Here is a 17,544-nt window from a genome sequence, read left to right as displayed (position 1 = left end):
TTGTAATTTTTACTAATTTCTTGCTGATTTTATTTTTTTTCCTGTTCAGAAATCAATAAATTTGCACGGGTTTCAAAGAGCCTTTGTAAATACCTGTTTGAAAAATGGCTGAATAAATTAAGTTATTTTACGTTGAACATGATTATCCCGGTGTGAATGAACCCTGCAGCCGGTGCACGTTACACTCACAGAGAAAGGACGACAGGGTCTTCTAGTGATGAAGCTCTCTCCACGTGTGGACTGGCTGACGGCCGCAGAGAAGCACCAGAGGCTGAACAAGGCTTCAGGGTGCTGGTGTGCGTGTGACTCGCCTCCTCCTCGCTGGCTAACGGGGCGCTGGCTCTGTGTTGCTGGCTGGATGTGTGGGAGCCGGGCTGCGTCTTCTCCTGGGAGGTAAACACGGCCGCCTGGTTTCCCCACGAGCTCTGCACCTGCGAGGGGGAAGGCCCGGCGGCCGAGACGCTGGAGGTATCAGAGATGCAGTCTGTGTCTCCGGGGTTTGGGCTGCCCTCCGCCATGCTGTCGGGGGTCACAGGGGTCCCGACTCTGGGGTAGAGGTGCGGCTGAGCGGCGTACGAAGGGCTGCTGAAGTGAGAGGGCGAAGTGAAGCCAGAGGTGCGATCGGACTGCCGCTGGTTAGCCGCTGGGTCCAACGTCAACACCTGAAGCAACAAATTACGGTTCAGAGGCTCAGCCGAGGACTAAACCGATCGCTGATGAGCCGTGAGACGTACCTGTGGGGACGAAGGACTGGACGTAGCAGAGCCCTCCCAGTCTGACCGTTTACAGTCTGATCTTTGCTTATTCTGGTAGATCTCTCTGAGGGACAGACGAGGCTCCTGAATATCGAGGACCAAAAAAATTATTTAAGAATCACCAAAGAAACAAATACATGTATAAACAGATGCAAGAATAAAATACTAAATAATATACACACACACACACACATATATACATATAAACATACATAAATAATCAATAACAACAACAAATTAAATAAATATATAAATATATATTTTTATTTTTAAATAAAAATATATAATTTTTAAATAAATATAAATATATATTTATATATAAATGAGTGTGGGAATACATTTTAATTAGAAAAATTACAAAAATAAATAAAATACATAAATAAAAACAGCTCTAAATAAATAAAACAGGAATAAATAAATAACTACAGAAATAAATAAAATCCGATAATACACAAATAAATAAATGTATTTGCACAAAAATGTAATAATAAATTTAGGATATTTAATTATGAATGTTTAAATATAAATTTGCATTCATTCATTTTTGCATGTATTAATTGATTTCCACATTTATTTCTACATCTTAACCTTCATTCTTTCTTAATTTATGTTAGAATTTTTTTGTTTCCATATTCATCTTTTAATTTATCTATACCTGTACTTACTTATACATTTATTTATTTATGTATTCATACAATAATTAATGTATATTTGTTTTTATTTATATGTTTATTTTTTATTTATACTAGTATACATGAGACATTTTAGTGGTTAGTGTCTTGCCTTTTTAACATTATCTTTTTCATTACTGATGACTGTTCATAAAACACACATCTCTCAGTCAGCCACAGGTCACACGGTGAATTGTAGATGTTACTCACAAGACTCATGGACGCCTCTTGCAGAAGGAGGTAAGCGCCACTGTCGAAGCTGTCCGGGAGGGGGTGATACAGCTCACTTTCATTCAGACGCCAGTAAGTGAGGCCTGAGACAGAGAGAAGAAAATAGTGTCTTAATTTTTTATTAATTTATTATTTAATTTGTTTATTATGCATCGGATATTTCTAGCATGATTGGCTGCCGTTTTTACGTTTTAAAAGATAAGTCTGGTGATTTCTATATTTGTTCTGTCTGTTGTCAACAAATCCCATAAAAAGACTAAAACCAACAATAAAGACAAAGTAAGGACGCTGCTTTGGTCCTTTCATGGGATTTGTAGACAATCAGAAATATGTGAAATATTTTCAGAATTATCCTTTAAAAGCATAAAAAAAAAAACAGCACATTTGATGTTGTGAGAAGGCTTAACCCTTTGAAAACTGAGAAAATTAAAAAAGCAAGTGAAGACTTGAAAGAGCAACTTTAAAAAGAAATAACCCAAAAAATGGGGAAAAAAGGAGTAAAATATTGCAAGAAAATTACATGAAAATTAGCAAAAAGCAAATAAACTGGAAATAATCTGAAAAGAAGTTACAAGAAAATAATTGGCAAGAAAAGAAAAGAAAAAAACAACAATGAACAAGAAGGAAGGAAGGGAAAAGGGGCTATGAAATAAAAAATTAAAAAATGTTTTCTGGATATTCTTTTATAACTTTTTATACATAATTTTCTCTCTTTCCTTTTAAAAAAAAATTTCCAGATAAACCCATGACTGATTCTCAATATCACTGTAATAACTGTCATGACATCTGTGACATCATTTCTTAAATTTAAAACAATATTGATGTATCTATTTTTATCTGTTATTGATTTATTTATATATTTTGTGTTTGGCTGTTTGATGTTGTACCAAGTATGAATATATGTAATTATACATGCTCTTTGCACTTCAGAATGTACAGGCATATTTGTTCAAAAGGAAATTTTGTGTGTATATTTTGAAAGAAAAAAAAGATTTAAAAAATCCAGGTTGTTGTATTACCAGTTTCTTACTCATCGAAGGAAAAGGGGAATATATATTATTCCTCGAAATAAAGCATGTACAACAGCGCCATCCTACTGTCACTTGTGGTAACTGCAACAGGGCTTCATCTTTCATAAAAACGGTCATATTTTGTGTTGTTTATCTTCTATCACAGTGAATATGTCAGTGATTTCTTCACACTGGGGGACCCCTGCTGTTCGGTGTTTCATCTGAGTCAGTGAATTGTTACCTGACGCCTCAGACATCAGGCTGTCACTCCTCCTCAGGGGGAAGGAGCTGGACGACGGCCCGGCCGCTCGCTGCTGGAGCGCAACAGAGACGAGTGTATTAGATTCAGCAGAGGGAACGTAATCAGTACAACAGACACATACATCCAAAACAAAAACATCACAGATGCAGGGCAGTGATAAATGCTGCCTTCATGTGCTCTTGGAAATGTCATTATTTACGAGTTACGAGCACATCAAAGGGCCCTCCGAAGTTGCAATTATGAGTGGGAAATTTCAGTAATACCTGAGTTGCCAAGTTGTGATGTTTCAGCAGCAGAAATGGCGAAAAGCATGGTAACAGTGCCAACAATTGACGATAAAAAAATATTATATTTAATTATATTGTTCCTATTAGCTCTCGTTTTAGTTTTAGTAGTTGCACATTTTAGTTTATGCATCTATTAGCTGTAGAAAAAAAGCAGTTTTTACCTATAAAGCATGCCAGGTGAGTATATTAACATTGATAACGTTATTTCATAACATAAGTTGCCGACTTGACATCATAAATGCATAAAAATGGCAGGGAAAAGTCAATGTTTGGTCAATGGTAAGAAACTTAAAAAATCAATTCAAGTATTGCATATCAATTTTTGGTCACATGTGAAGTGTAATATGGTATTAATGTGAACTGCTGTCCATGTAGCGGGACCTATATTAAATATAAAAATAAAATATATAAAATAAAATAATATATAAAAAATATAAATAGACTGGAAATAATTTATTAATCATAAGTAAAATAAATAAATACATAAATTCTATATTCTAAATAGCTATAAATAAATAAAATGTAAATTTAAAATAAATAAATAAAAGGTTAACATTACAAATAATAGATACAAATGTTTTTGAAAAAATGAAATAAATAATAGTAAGTAAATAAATAAATAATAATGATAATAAATAAATCCAGCAAAAACACTTGGTGAGTTGTACCTGGTCCTGGAGGTCTGAGCTCTCTGGGGCGTTTTGTTTGTGGGGGTCTTTGAGGCTGCGTGGCTGCTCCTGGTGCTCAGCGGTCTGGGATGAAGCTGGTCCTGCTTTGCTCTTCTTGGGCCTGAGTTTCTGCCTCTGGGCCCACGAGGTCAAAAGCTGGCTGGTGCTGCCGAGTCAACAAATCAGGGGTGAGCAGAGATATTAATCTGATGAAATGTTGGGTTTCTGCAGGATTCACTGACAGAAGTGTAAAATTTTTAAGACATTTTTAATACCATGGTCAGAGTGATATTTTCACCATTTCACCTTGCCTTCAGTCAGCCCTCTCATCATAATATACTTATATAATATACGTGGGAGAAAACGTTTTTAGAAAGACTTTGGAATTACCATCCCTATAATCTCACAATTTTAGTGTTGTACTAGACCAAGTTGTTATGGTTAATGTTATCCTGTCTCTTATCATTTTCCCCTTTTATTGTAATGTTGTACTTGATTTTATAAATTACATTTTTATGTAAATTTATTTTATTGTCTGTTAATTTATTGTTGAATTATTTGTAATATAAATTGGTGTTTTTGTATTGTATTTGTGACTGTGTTGTTTGTATATTTTGAGGAAAAATCTAAATAAAATATGCAAATAAACCCTAAAAAATAAAATAAAATGGACCCTTTGAAACTTTTCAGACCGCAGGTACTCTGTCATACAGATTTGATTTGTCGATCAGCTCAGACGTACCCAGAGGTTCTCTGCTGGTACATTAACGTGTTGGGTTCATTCACTCCCAGAGTCCTCTCATGCGAGGAATCCTGCTGGCACCCAATCACAGTCGTCTCTGTGTCTTCCTGGAAGTTCGGGGACCAGTGAAGCTTCTCCCTCACTGGACCACCGTCCTCATCGTCCCCTGGAGACACAGCAGGTTCCAGACCTGTTTCCCAGGCAGACAGAGTCCCGTACCCGCTGCTGAGCACGGTGGTCGCCCGCTCCTCCCCCTGGTTGGCGGTCTCTGATCTAGGGAGCGGAGGTGAAGGGGAGCTAAAAGGGGTGTGGGCCGGGGCTGCCAGGCTGTCATTGTCACTGGCTCCAGTTTTGGGGACTGTGCAGTCACTGGAGATGAGGGGGAAGATAAAGTCCTTTGTGTTGGTGGAAGTTTTGATCCCCGAAGTTGGAGAGAACTCAGTGTGCGGCTGGACGCTGGCCTGGCGGTTCTGGAGCTGAACCAGAGCTTTGATTTCATCCTGAATCAACTGGAGAAAAAAAAAGCACATCATTGTTTCACTGCAAAAACAAATATTTGACCATCATGATAACGAGATGGAGGCTTACCTGTATTTGGCACTGGTATTGTTCTTGCTGAGCGAGTATTTGCTCTTGGTATTGCTTCTCGACCAGCTGAAACAGATGCAACCATCGGCCCTGATGCAGAAAAACAGCAAACTAACTAAGCATCATGTACAGCAGTGATGCACCATAACAAGTACTGCAAACCAATACTGATAAACCCATCATTTCCAGATTCTCGTGGCCGATAAGATACCAGCGGAGAAAGACAGCGGAGCGGGCACTGGCAGAGCGGAAACCAGCGGAGGCACCGGCAGAAAATGAGAGTGGAGCGGACACCGGCAGAGACACCGACAGAGACACCGGCAGAAAGGAGGGCGGACATTCAGAGACACTGGCAGAGAATGAAAGCGGAGCAGACACCAGCGGAGACACCGGCGAAGATAATGAGAGCAGAGCGGACACCAGCAGAGACACCAGCGGAAACAGAGGGCGGACATTCGGAGACACTAGCGGAGATTGAGAGCCGAGCGGACACCCACGGACAATTAGTGGGAAAAAAAAAAGTATTTGGAAAAAAAAGAAGAAATTTTGTGAACACAATGACTGAGTAAATAAAAAAGTATGTAGAAACGGGATTTGCAGGGCGCCCAGTAGTTCAGTTGGTAGAGCGGGCGCCCCATGTTCAGAGGCTGTGTCATCACCGCAGCAGCCGCAGGTTTCAATTACAGCCTTGCCCTTTGCTGCATTTCATCCCCTCTCTCTCTCTCCCTTTCACGCTCAAACTGTCCTGTCTCAAATAAAGCCAAAAGCCAAGAAAAAAAAAACGTAAAAAAAAAAAAGGTGATATGCATTAAGAAAAACTTATTTTTGACTGAATTTGCCTGCATACTGCTTGTGTACACATATATGTGTATGTATTTGTGAAGGGAAGCAGCTGAGCACCACTGCGACTGTGATGCAATCTCCCTTCAGAGAGAGAGAGGTGATAAACAAAGGAACAACAATTCTCTGGTGATTTGGCCATATAATAATTCAGTATGTAGTATGTAATCTAAAGGGCCTCAAGCCTGATGAACTACGCAGCCAAGAGTCTTTGTGTTGCAGCACATCACAGTTGTCTGTTCCCTACAAATCACACTCTGTGTCCAAAAAGATCAGCTGCAGTGTGGTGCTCTGTGTGTGTGTGTGTGTGTGTGTGTGTGTGTGTGTGTGTGTGTGTGTGTGTGTGTGTGTGTGTGTGTGTGTGTGTGTGTGTGGTGTTGGGGTCTTTGTGAATGTGTGTGTCTGTCTTACTGTCAGGTGTGATCCGCACAAAAAATAAAAGTGACAGCTCAGAAATGAGGCTGCCAGCTGCCAAATGCAAGAACAACTGCTAACCACAGCAGCTAACCCCAACTTCACTTTCAACGTCATCAGCGTGCATCTACACTCTCAGTTCCCCATTTTTATAATATAGTGACCGCCTCTCAGGCTCTGTGGTGTTTTCCCACCTCGCAATCCTTCCAGATCTCAGGGTCGGTCTCTCCGCTGCTCTGGATCTCCTGCACCAAAGCCCTCAGGGTCTCCAGGGAGCTTGGGTTGATGAATGGGAGGCTCTTCCCTTGTTCGAACGCTTCATCTGTGCTCAGACACAGACTCCTGCAATAAATCATATGTTAAATCACATACTGCAGCTAAGTCTTGGTATATACTGTGTGTGCAAGATGTAGATTAACCCTCTGAAACCCAGATAGACATTCTTTTCTTGTGCTGCGTTCAAATGCTTTAACAAATCCTTCAAAACCTGAAACCAAAACCAAATGGTCTGTTTTGTTTTTTTAAAACATGAGAAAAATGACAAAGAGCAACTTAGCCAGAACTGTTCTGCAAACTTCAAGAAATTACTAGATTTGGAAAATTATTTTTTGAAAAATGCTATGGAAAAATGTCCCCAAAACAAGATTTATAATCATCCTAATTATACTTTTATACTTTTTTTTAATAGAATATATTATTATTATTAAGTTTTATTATTATTATTAAGTATTTCCCTGTTTGTTTGTTTGTTTGTTCTTTTATTAATTTCCTTAATTTTCCAGTAATTTCTTCTAAAATTGCTCATTGTTGTTTCTCCATGTTTTTTTGAAAAAAAAATCAAGCAAACAGCATTCGAATAGCAAAAAACTAAATATATATAAAAACATGATCAAAAAAATTTGGGGGAAAAAAAAGATTCTTTTATCACACAGTGATAAAGTGCCTTTGTTTTTTTCCTGTACCCAAACAAGTCTGGCATCTCTCAGGATTTTTTAAAATTTGACATCTGGAAATTAATGTAAAATGGTCTTACACATATAAAAACATGTTCCTGGAAATTCAGAAAACTACAATAATGGTCCTCCACAGGATTTTTTGTTTTTTAAGCACCATTTATAATTGAGAGAACATTCAAATAAAGTTCACAAAAACACACATATCCAGACGACAAAAAAATAGGTGCTGGATGAAAAGATGATAAAAGAAAAAGAAGAAAAATCTGCACCCTAGACTATGCTCCCATAAATATTTAATTCAATTACCATGAATTGAATTAAACTGAGTTTTTTTTTTTTTTTATGGTAAATGAATTAAATATTTATGTAAGCGTAGTCTACTGTTTGGATTTTTTTTTTTCTCAGAAAATTCAAATAACCCTTTTATAAAAAAATGTGTCTACAGCTTCATATTTAATGTCTGCGCTCTAAACTGTGTCATTTTCCATAAACAGTAGCATGTTGAAAGCTGCTGCACCTGATCTTGTTGCATGCTGGTGTGATGTCCACGGGCCTGCTCGCCACAGTGCCTCCTGTTGTCTGGGAGGTCGTGTGTCTGTCCTCAGAGACGGCCAGCCCCGAGGCCGATGTCCCCTCAGAGGACACCAGAGAGGTCTCGCTCTCCTTACCCACATCCCCGTCAGCACTGACATGGCAATGGCTCAAAGCCCCCGAGCTGGACACATCCTCAGAGATACTGTCATCTGTGGACATGTTTATGGGCCCATGCAGAGGGGGTCAGTCTGACAGCTGGAGACAAAGAGACGGGGAAACAAGAGGCAGTTTAGATATGTGGACATATGGTCCTCACTTACTTATTTTGATTTAATATTCTCTCCATAGATTTATACTACTGTCCATACTGTGTGTACTGACCTGTACAGGATTCATTTTTATGCTGTACATGTTATGCCAGATCTTTAACATCTACACCATCTATAAGTCCAGCTGTTTATTCTGCATATGTCCTCAATTTGCATTACTTATAACTGGCAACAGCCTAAAAAAAAACTGAGGATGCAGACTTCCTCAATTACGCCCCAAAGCTCAGGATTACACTACCTATAAACATATAAATATACATATAAAAAGCTTAAAAAAATATATATATATATATATATATTATATATATATATATATGTATCTGTTCACTCTAGCATTTAACCAGCTACTTGACTTTCCTGATACAGGAAAAAAAAAAAAAAAAATGAAAAATGAAACTGACTTGAATTTTTAGCACAATTGCTGTACATTATTCTTTACTTGTGCACTTCTGGTGGAATACTAAACTGCATTTCTGTGTCTCAGTACCTGCATTTCAATGCAATTATGGTACAATTAAACCTAAACTCAATTCATCTTAATTTAAAGGTCACAACAAAAGAAAAAAAGCAGCTGTTTATTACACAGCTGTTATAGCTGAGAATGAGCGCTCAGTCCATGTCATATTTCTAACCTTACACCTGCTGTCAACATTCAAGAGTTGACAAAACATAAACAAACATAAATGCACATTTTTGAAAGACATCAAGCCAGTTTCAGAGGGTTAAATACATATAGCCATAATAATCTTTTTTAACATTTTTAGCATTTTTTAAGCACAGTTCATAACATTCTGTACATTATTCTTTACTTGTGCACTTCTGGTTGAATAGTAGACTGCATTTCTATGTCTAAGTATTAAATTTAAATCTAATTTAATCCTAATCTAATGGTCACAACAAAAAAAAAAAAAACAGCTGTTTATTACACAGCTGTTATATCTGAGAATATTCAGACATATATATATTAAAACATATATTAAGACATATTTCTAACCTTACACCTGCTGTCAACATTTAATAGTTGACAAAACATAAACCAACATAAACACAAATATTTAAGCAAACGTGTCAATGTTTTGCATTAGCATCTGAGATCCTTCTCTGTCTGTTAGTGTTTCCTGTGTGTTCCAGCTTGTTATTTCCCATAAAAAAAAAAAAAAATCAAGCCAGTTTCAGAGGGTTACATACATAAAGCCCAAAATAAATACGTTTAATTTTTTTAGGCGCCATTTATGACTTTCTGTACATCATTCTTCACGTGTGCACTTCTGATTGAATACTAAACTACATTTCCATGTCTAAGTATTGAAAAAAACTATAATTTAATTTAATAAAATAATAATAAATAATAAAAAAAAAGAAAATACAGCTGCAGCTGTTATATCTGAGGATGAGCACTCAGTCCATGTCATATTTCTATCCTCACACCAGCTGTCAACATTCAAGAGTTGACAAAACATAAACAAACATAAACACAAATACATAAGCAAATGTGTCAATGTTTTGCATTAGCATCTGATAGTCCTGTCTGTGTGTTTCGACCTGTGTTTCCTGTGTTTTGTGTCAGCTTGTCTGAACTAGCCATGTTTGTCTGAAAAGCTAATTAACCAAAATCAACACAATCAACAAGACAGCTATAATTAGCCATGCAGCGGTTTCAACAATTAAAACAGCTAACATTAGCCTCTTTAGCTGCGGTGTCAGGCAGCCAGCATCGATGTTTCAGCCCGGTTAAGTTGTCTGGGGAGCTCGTTAACTAGCTAACCAGGCAGCTAACTTACAACTAACTAACACTGACAGGCAATCGGTTAGCAGGCTAGTTAGCTAAGTTTAGCTAGTTTGTAAGCCCGGGAAGCTGGACAGCGCGCGAGGACTTATCGCTCGCGTAAACCGAGAGACAAACAGTGTTTTAAAGAGGAAATACGGGAAATAAGGTTAAATAATAGTTACTCGTTGAGTCGTAGCATCGTTTCGTCCATATTTCTGTGTGAGTAGACAGTCGGCTCGCTGGTTGCTGGTTGGCTGCTGCACTGCAGTGATCTCCGCTGCTGTAACGTCCGCAGCGCCGCGCCCCCATTGGTCCATCCGTAATCAAAAATGGAGCGCTGTGATTGGTCGGCGCTCTCACTCTGTGTTCTGATTGGCTGATCGCGGGAAAGAAGGTGTCCACATCTGTTGGGACAAAAGCTGACAGAGAAGAAAGCTGCGGACAGACAGCTGATGTTGTTCTGCTTTTCTCACTGTAACATGCAAGTTTTTCCTCATCTGTTTTACTTATTTGTGTCTTTAGACTTTATTCATTGTATTTGTTTTATTTATTCATCATCTGCTGTTTATCTCTCTCGTCCTGGGTCTTTTTTTTCCTTTTATATACCCTTAAGATAACATCTGTACAGCGGTGAAGATAAAGTACATTTACCGTGCAAATATGATATTAGTGTACTTGACTTGAATATTTGAGTGCATTATATCAACAGGAGTGCCATAAAAATGAAAGAAATATAATGAAATAAAGTATAAAGAGGAATAAATAAAAGGGTAAATAATTTAAAATGTGGAAATATAGAGGAAAAAATAAAATAACAAATACATTTATAAAGTGTCATTGCCATTGAAAATATTTTTTAAAAGTGTAAAAATATAAAAGAATTATTAATAATGTGGAAATATAACCAGGAAAATAAATAGGTAAATTTATGGAATGTAAATGTATAAAGAAATGACAAAAATGCCATTTAAAAATATTTTTTAAAAATGTGAAAATATAAAATAAATGTGGAAATATAAAGAGGAGTAAATAAAATAATAAATATGATAAGAAAAAAAGAGGAAATATACAGACAAATTAACACATAGCTGCGCAAAAAAAAAAAAGAATAAAAGAATAATCAAAGTGTGGGGAAAAAATGGAAATGTAAAGAGGAATAAACAGGAGAATAAATAACTTAAAATGTGAAAATATAGAGGGAGAAAAAGAAAACTGTCATAAAAAGAACTAAAAAATAAATACATTTGTGAAAACATTAAAATACTGGAAAAATAAAGAGGAATAAATAAAAGAATAAATAATTTAATAAAATATGTGAAAATTTTAAGGGGAAAAAACAAATAATAATGGCACAAATTTCAAAAAATGGAGAAATATAAAATTTCTTGTGGGGTACTTTCAGACTATAGTGACTTTTAGTTTTTACTTTTAAGTGAATGAATGTCTTAAATGCACTGAATCACGCAATGACAACTATATTGAAAATACAATTTATTACACTGAGTAATAAATACATACAAAGATGCAAGTAACAGCATTTTCCTTTTTTTTAATACCAAAACCAACCTCAACACTAATGAACCGATGCATTTGGCACATCTCTGCCCCTCACTCTCAGTCTCATGTGTTACAAGGGTCTGAAAAACAGACCAAAATACTATCAAAACAAGTCCTTTCCATCTACCTGTACAAGCCATGCACTGTCTACAGTTAACCCCGGGCCCATCCGCATGCACAAATCAATGTTTTAAATATGAAGTCGAAATTAAGATCCCAAAAGTGGGGCATTAAAAACACATGATCTCCCTCCATATGACCTCCGGTAACCCACACATGATTTAAATGATCCTCCACAATCCTCAGGAGTCATGATTTGTATTATTTTTTTTTTTGTTCACTCTAGGAGCTCGCTTTTCCCATCCTTTGTTCTTTTACTTCCTCTTCTCGAAGGAAATGCCATGCAAGTTTTTTTTGTTTTTTTTCATGAGACGCGCACTGTTAGTTCTTGCGGGGAGGAATGTGTGTTCGTAGCTAGGACCTCGCGTTTCTCTCCGTCTCAGCCAAGCATTCACGCACCAGCCCTCTGGCATGGATTATTCCTTTGAAGAAAGACAAATACGGTTTAAATGAGCACACTTTGTTTTACTGTATGTTTGCACTTGAATTGTTCTGCATAATCTGTTTCTACCCCACTAGAGTCAAAAATCCCGCTCCCTATGTAGATATAACGGCTCAGTCTGAGATAACAAAAACACAAAGATTCTTATTTTCAGGTGAAACACTAACAAAAACATATCATTATTATGTCCTATATGATTATAATATTTTTTTTCTTACATATTCAATTTCTGCCAAAATACCCCCCTAAATTCTACACACTTGCATTTGAGTAAATGTATTAAGTTGCATATAATCATGTTTTATGTTTACCTCTTTTCAGTCTCTCCATCGCGCTCTTACTTCCTGCGTATGTGGGCCTGATCTCCTTCCCGAGCTCTTCGATGATGGCCAGCAGCTCTGCATATTTGTTCTGAGGCACTTGGCTGCCAGTGGAGCCCTGACGTTAGAGCAAACAGAGCGAGATAAATCACACATTTCACACCGTTTCTGCTTTTGCCCTTTTTATCCTGAGAACATGGAGGGGAAAAAAAGAGGCGTAAACTTAAATTGTTCTCCAAAAAACTGCAAGAAAACACAAATACGGCGACGTAAAACTCAAACGCTTAGAGTCCGTCAACCATTACTTTTGTTTTTCATTGTCTCTTTAAGGTCCTTTCTCCTTTATGCAGGTACAATACCTTTATTTCAATAGCTGAGATAAAGTGTAAGATGAGAAGTTTAACCCTTAGAAACCGGAGCAAACTAGCTTGATTTCCCTCAAAAGGACGAAAAGGCAATGAAGAATTTAACAAGGAATGGCCAAAAATGTAATAATAAATAAATCAGCAAAGACTGTAAGAAAATGCTAAAAAGAGAGACAGAAAGATAGAAAATATGGAAATTAACATATTTTTTTTTTATAGTAACATTTATTTTTTTTATTATTATTATTATTATTTTTTTTTTTTTGTTTTTTTAAATATCTAATAATCACCACCAGCTAATTTTCAGGTCATTTTCTCCTCATCTTTTACAATTTTTTTTTCAATTTGCAGGAAATTTGCTCTTTGATTTTTTTCCCATGTTTTCAAAAGAAATCAAACCAATTTTCTACAGTTCCAGAGGTTTGAAATGCTTGTAAAAGGCATCTGAAAGCAGTGCAAAAAAAAAAAGGACGTCATGTCAAGGGTTAATTGCAGTTACCTGTGAGAATCCCAGAGATGGAGGTCCATAGTCGCTCAGGAGGGGTCTGTAGGACTGCAACGTGGCCAGATTAGCCGCTGAGGGAGACTGGAGGCTTCCAACTGTTCAGAAATCACAAGCTGCCATCAGCGAACACTTACAGCACAAACAGACGGCATGTTTCTGCTGCTGCCAAATCTCAGAGAACAATCAGAAAAAAACAACTTCATTATTCCAAGGAACCCCGAGGAAAGCTCTTCAAACGGCTTGTTTCGCCCAACCAACCGTCTCCAAACCCAACATATATACACACACACACACACACACGTATATCTGCACAGCCAGTGTGATCGTCAGGTGCTGGTAGGTAGCAGGAAAGTATAAGGTGATCTACTTTGTTTATGATTTATTTTATTTTTTGTGGTATTACTACAAATGTATATTTACTTTTAAAAAATGTATTTTTGAAGGATTTTTACTTGAAAAATAATAAAAACGAACTTAAAAATTAAAGTAGTATATATTAGTAGTATATATATGAAGTTCATAGGCTACTTAATTTCAACACTGTTATAAGTACTTTCATATATGGTAAAGTATAGTATTCATATGAGTACTTTCACATTTTTTTTTTAGATAACACTTACATACTTTTACTTTTTTTTTAAAATAAAAATTTGAATACATTACTTGTCCCAGACTATTTTTAAATTGCAGTTTCACTACTTTTACTATATTAAATATATATTTAAAAATATATCTAAATATATATATAAAGTTCATACTTAACTCCAACACTGATATGAGTAGCCTACTTTTACATTTTTTATTTTTGATTTCCTTTTTTTAAATAAAATTTTGAATACATTACTTGTAACATACTATTTTTAACTTGCAGTTATACTACTTTTACTATAGCTAAATATATAGTTAAAATATACTACTTTTTAGTTAAAAAGTACAACTTTTTAGATAACACATACTTTTATTTATTTATTTATTTTTAATACAAATTTGAATACATTACTTTATAATACATGTTATTTTTAAATTGCAGTTATACTACTTTTACTATAGTTAAATATATAGTTAAAATATACTACTTTTTAGTTAAACAGTACTGCTTTTTTAGATAACACTTACTTACTTTTATTTACTTATTATTACTTACTCACTTACATACTTTTAATTTACTTTCACTTTTAATTATTTTTAATTAATAAAAAATAATTAATTTGAATGAATACAATACTTAGTAACACTATTTTTTAAATTACAGTTACACTACTTTTACTATAGTTAAATATCTCTTTCTCTTTCTCTCTCTCTCTATATATATATATATATAAAGTTTAAAGTTTAACTTTACTCCAACACTGATATGAGTAGCCTACTTTTACATTTTTTAGTTTGATTTACTTTTTTTTTAATACATTTTTGAATACATTACTTTATAATACATGTTATTTTTAACTTGCAGTTATACTACTTTTACTATAGTTAAATATATAGTTAAAATATGCTACTTTTTAGTTAAAAAGTACTACTTTTTTAGATAACACTTACATACTTTTATTTACTTATTATTTACTTACTAATTTACTTTCACTTTTAATTATTTTTAATTAATAAAAAAATAATTAATTTGAATGAATACAACTTGTACCAGACTATTTTTAAATTGCAGTTTCACTACTTTTACTATAGTTAAATATCTCTTTCTCTTTCTCTCTCTCTCTATATATATATATAAAGTTTAAAGTTTAACTTTACTCCAACACTGATATGAGTAGCCTACTTTTACATTTTTTAGTTTGATTTACTTTTTTTTTAATATAAATTTTTGAATACATTACTGTATAATACATGTTATTTTTAAACTGCAGTTATACTACTTTTTACCACAAATAAAACACCTTAGTACTTCCCTCCAGCACTGACTCGAGGCGGGCGCTGTCCTCCACCCTGGCCGCTCCCCTGCCGCTTTGTTCGGCTGTAATGTTCTCCGTCGGACGCGAGATGTCCTCGAAGAGTCGCGGAAGCATTCAGAGGCAGATCAATCAGCAGCTCCGACCCACCGAGGAGCATCATGGAGGAAACGGAACAAGGCTGGCTCAAGAAGACACAACTGATACATTTTTTGTCACCGCGTAACGGCGCCCACCCGCCGGGACCGGGACCCCGGACGACGGATTACCGCGTTTAACGAACCGCCGCGGTGCCGTTTCGCCTCCCAACGGTCGCCCCGCGCCGCCTGATATCGCGGATGGCGCTCTTTTACATTAGTAATAATGGCGGATATGAATTAGCCTAGCTCCCAGGATCTGACCCTATATATATAACTGGACAAAAACTACAGACACGGTCTTTCTCCAGGTATTCTCCGAGACCCCGAATTTAACACTCGATTTAACGGTCGGATACTTTGATTTTCCGCCGTTTTTTCTCCTTACCCTGGTTCCCAGAAGTTCCCGGAATGTGCTGATGGACATTGGGTTTATAAGACATTCCCAAAGACATTGTAAATTAAAGAAATAAAAATGACCCGAAATTCAGTGAAGCGTCTGTCTCTCACTTTTTGTTTACAACAGCGGCACCGGCAAATATGGCCGTCACTTTATATTGACACCCACTGTGCTTTCTAACGCTGCTTTACTATCCATTGCGGGTTATCGAGACGACAAAAATAAACGGTTAAAAACGTGATTTACACGATCATTTAAAAAAAAACGGCTCGTTTCACACACGTTTAAGACGTTTACTCAGCGTTACCCGCCACTTCAAACGACACTTTTTAAACACTTTGTTAAAAAAAAGGGAAAAACGCGGATGTTTAAAAAGTGAACATGTAAAGTGAGTTTTGACTTTTTACTTTACATTTTAAAGACGTTTTTTTTTTTTAAACAACGGTTAAACTTAATCGACTATCTCCGCGCGCGTATTAATTTAAAGTTACATTAATTCCGCTTTGATAAAAGAGTGAAATACTTTAGTTTTATTCAATTTAAACACTTTTTTACACTCGAAAAAGGAAAAAAGGAGCCGGTTTGCAGATACCTGTCTTTGTCTGTGGGGGCGCATCCTTTGTTTCCATTGAGCTTTTTACATTAACCAAAAATAAAGAAAAGTAAATTAAAGTTTATCCACTTTTATCTTTAAATTTGTATCCGCTCTTCTTCCACTCAGATGAGGAGTAAACCCTCAGTGTGTCCCATCTCTCCACCACATGGTTGGACACAAAAGCACCAGTTTTGGCCCAATCCTGTCCCAGTGTCATGACCTGTGACCCCGGTGAAGCAGGGGGACGGCCCCCACTGAGGGGTGAATAACAGTGGGGCACCAGGCTCTGACTTTAGGACATGTTTTGGAAATGTATAGACTTGGTTTCAAGAATTTATATCTGAAAATGCAGATATTTAAGTTAAAATAACAGAAAAAAACTGTGATTAAATGCTGTAAAGGAGAAAAACTACATCAAAATACATATTAGATCAAATAAAATCATATAAATCTACATACACCTTTCACTATAGTATATTTAAAGGAATGTTACACTGTATAAATATAAATAAATTCTCTATTTGTAACATTTTATATATATAATTTAGCAGATAGAGAGGTACTTAGATAGTTTTCTGAAGTACAATTTCTTTATTTAAGCATTGACTTATTTTTTGTAATATATTTATTTATTTGTACTGTTTGTCTTTTCATGACCTTGACCAAGTGGGGGGAGATTAATTTGTAGGCAAATGTATTAAAAAAACACAATAAATGTGTGACCCTGAACATTGTATTAATGTCCAATACATGTATGTAATAATAAATACATATATATGTGTGTGTGTGTGTGTGAGTGTGTGTGTAAAATTTAAACAATACAGACCCGCTTTAACAACAAAATGACATTTATATACATTATTACATAGGTAATGTCGGGTATTTTAAAATAACACTGTAAATACTTACAGTAATATTTTTAATGTAGGACTATTTTACAGTGGTTAATTACTACTTTAAAATAGCAACAAAGTGACTTTATTATTGAAAAATAAATGTGACCTCTGGTTTTGGAAATAAAGCAACAAATATGGCCTGGTAACCTTAAAAAAAAAAAAAAAAATGGTATTAATTTCACAAAGTAAGCCGAAATAAAATGTCCTCAATGATACATGTGAGCAGCTGTGATAAAATCAGCTTGTTTTGG

At 35.7% G+C, this 17,544-nt stretch overlaps 2 protein-coding genes across 3 annotated transcripts in view; both read right to left on the bottom strand.

Annotated features, from left to right (window-relative positions):
• LOC121960140 (M-phase phosphoprotein 9-like) overlaps nt 1-10,325 on the bottom strand; it is a 40,118-nt gene extending 29,793 nt beyond the window's left edge. Inside the window, exons 1-10 of the mRNA XM_042509743.1 lie at nt 10,238-10,325; nt 7,942-8,213; nt 6,663-6,810; nt 5,215-5,304; nt 4,627-5,135; nt 3,885-4,050; nt 2,909-2,981; nt 1,637-1,740; nt 735-839; nt 190-662 (exon numbers count right to left, since the gene is read on the bottom strand). Coding sequence (XP_042365677.1) covers nt 190-662; nt 735-839; nt 1,637-1,740; nt 2,909-2,981; nt 3,885-4,050; nt 4,627-5,135; nt 5,215-5,304; nt 6,663-6,810; nt 7,942-8,177 — 1,904 coding nt within the window. The 5' untranslated portion in view covers nt 8,178-8,213; nt 10,238-10,325. The remainder of the gene's footprint in view (nt 1-189; nt 663-734; nt 840-1,636; nt 1,741-2,908; nt 2,982-3,884; nt 4,051-4,626; nt 5,136-5,214; nt 5,305-6,662; nt 6,811-7,941; nt 8,214-10,237) is intronic.
• A 1,231-nt stretch (nt 10,326-11,556) lies between these two features.
• On the bottom strand, nt 11,557-16,555 carry LOC121959938 (cyclin-dependent kinase 2-associated protein 1-like). 2 transcript variants are annotated; one of them, XM_042509492.1, is made up of 4 exons: nt 16,395-16,555; nt 13,359-13,459; nt 12,486-12,612; nt 11,557-12,154 (listed from the first exon to the last, which is right to left on the bottom strand). In XM_042509492.1, the coding sequence occupies exons 1-4, from the start codon at nt 16,429-16,431 to the stop codon at nt 12,087-12,089; spliced, it is 333 nt and encodes a 110-aa protein (XP_042365426.1). In that variant the 5' UTR covers nt 16,432-16,555; the 3' UTR covers nt 11,557-12,086. The 2 variants fall into 2 exon arrangements, with proteins under 2 accessions (XP_042365426.1, XP_042365425.1); XM_042509491.1 differs by lacking the exon at nt 16,395-16,555 and adding an exon at nt 15,791-15,951 and having other exon boundaries at nt 11,561-12,154.
• Between the last annotated feature and the right edge of the window lie 989 nt (nt 16,556-17,544).

The sequence above is a fragment of the Plectropomus leopardus genome, chromosome 20 (genome assembly GCF_008729295.1).
Source record: "Plectropomus leopardus isolate mb chromosome 20, YSFRI_Pleo_2.0, whole genome shotgun sequence".
Taxonomy (NCBI): domain Eukaryota; kingdom Metazoa; phylum Chordata; class Actinopteri; order Perciformes; family Serranidae; genus Plectropomus; species Plectropomus leopardus.
This window is presented reverse-complemented; position numbering and strand designations above follow the sequence as displayed.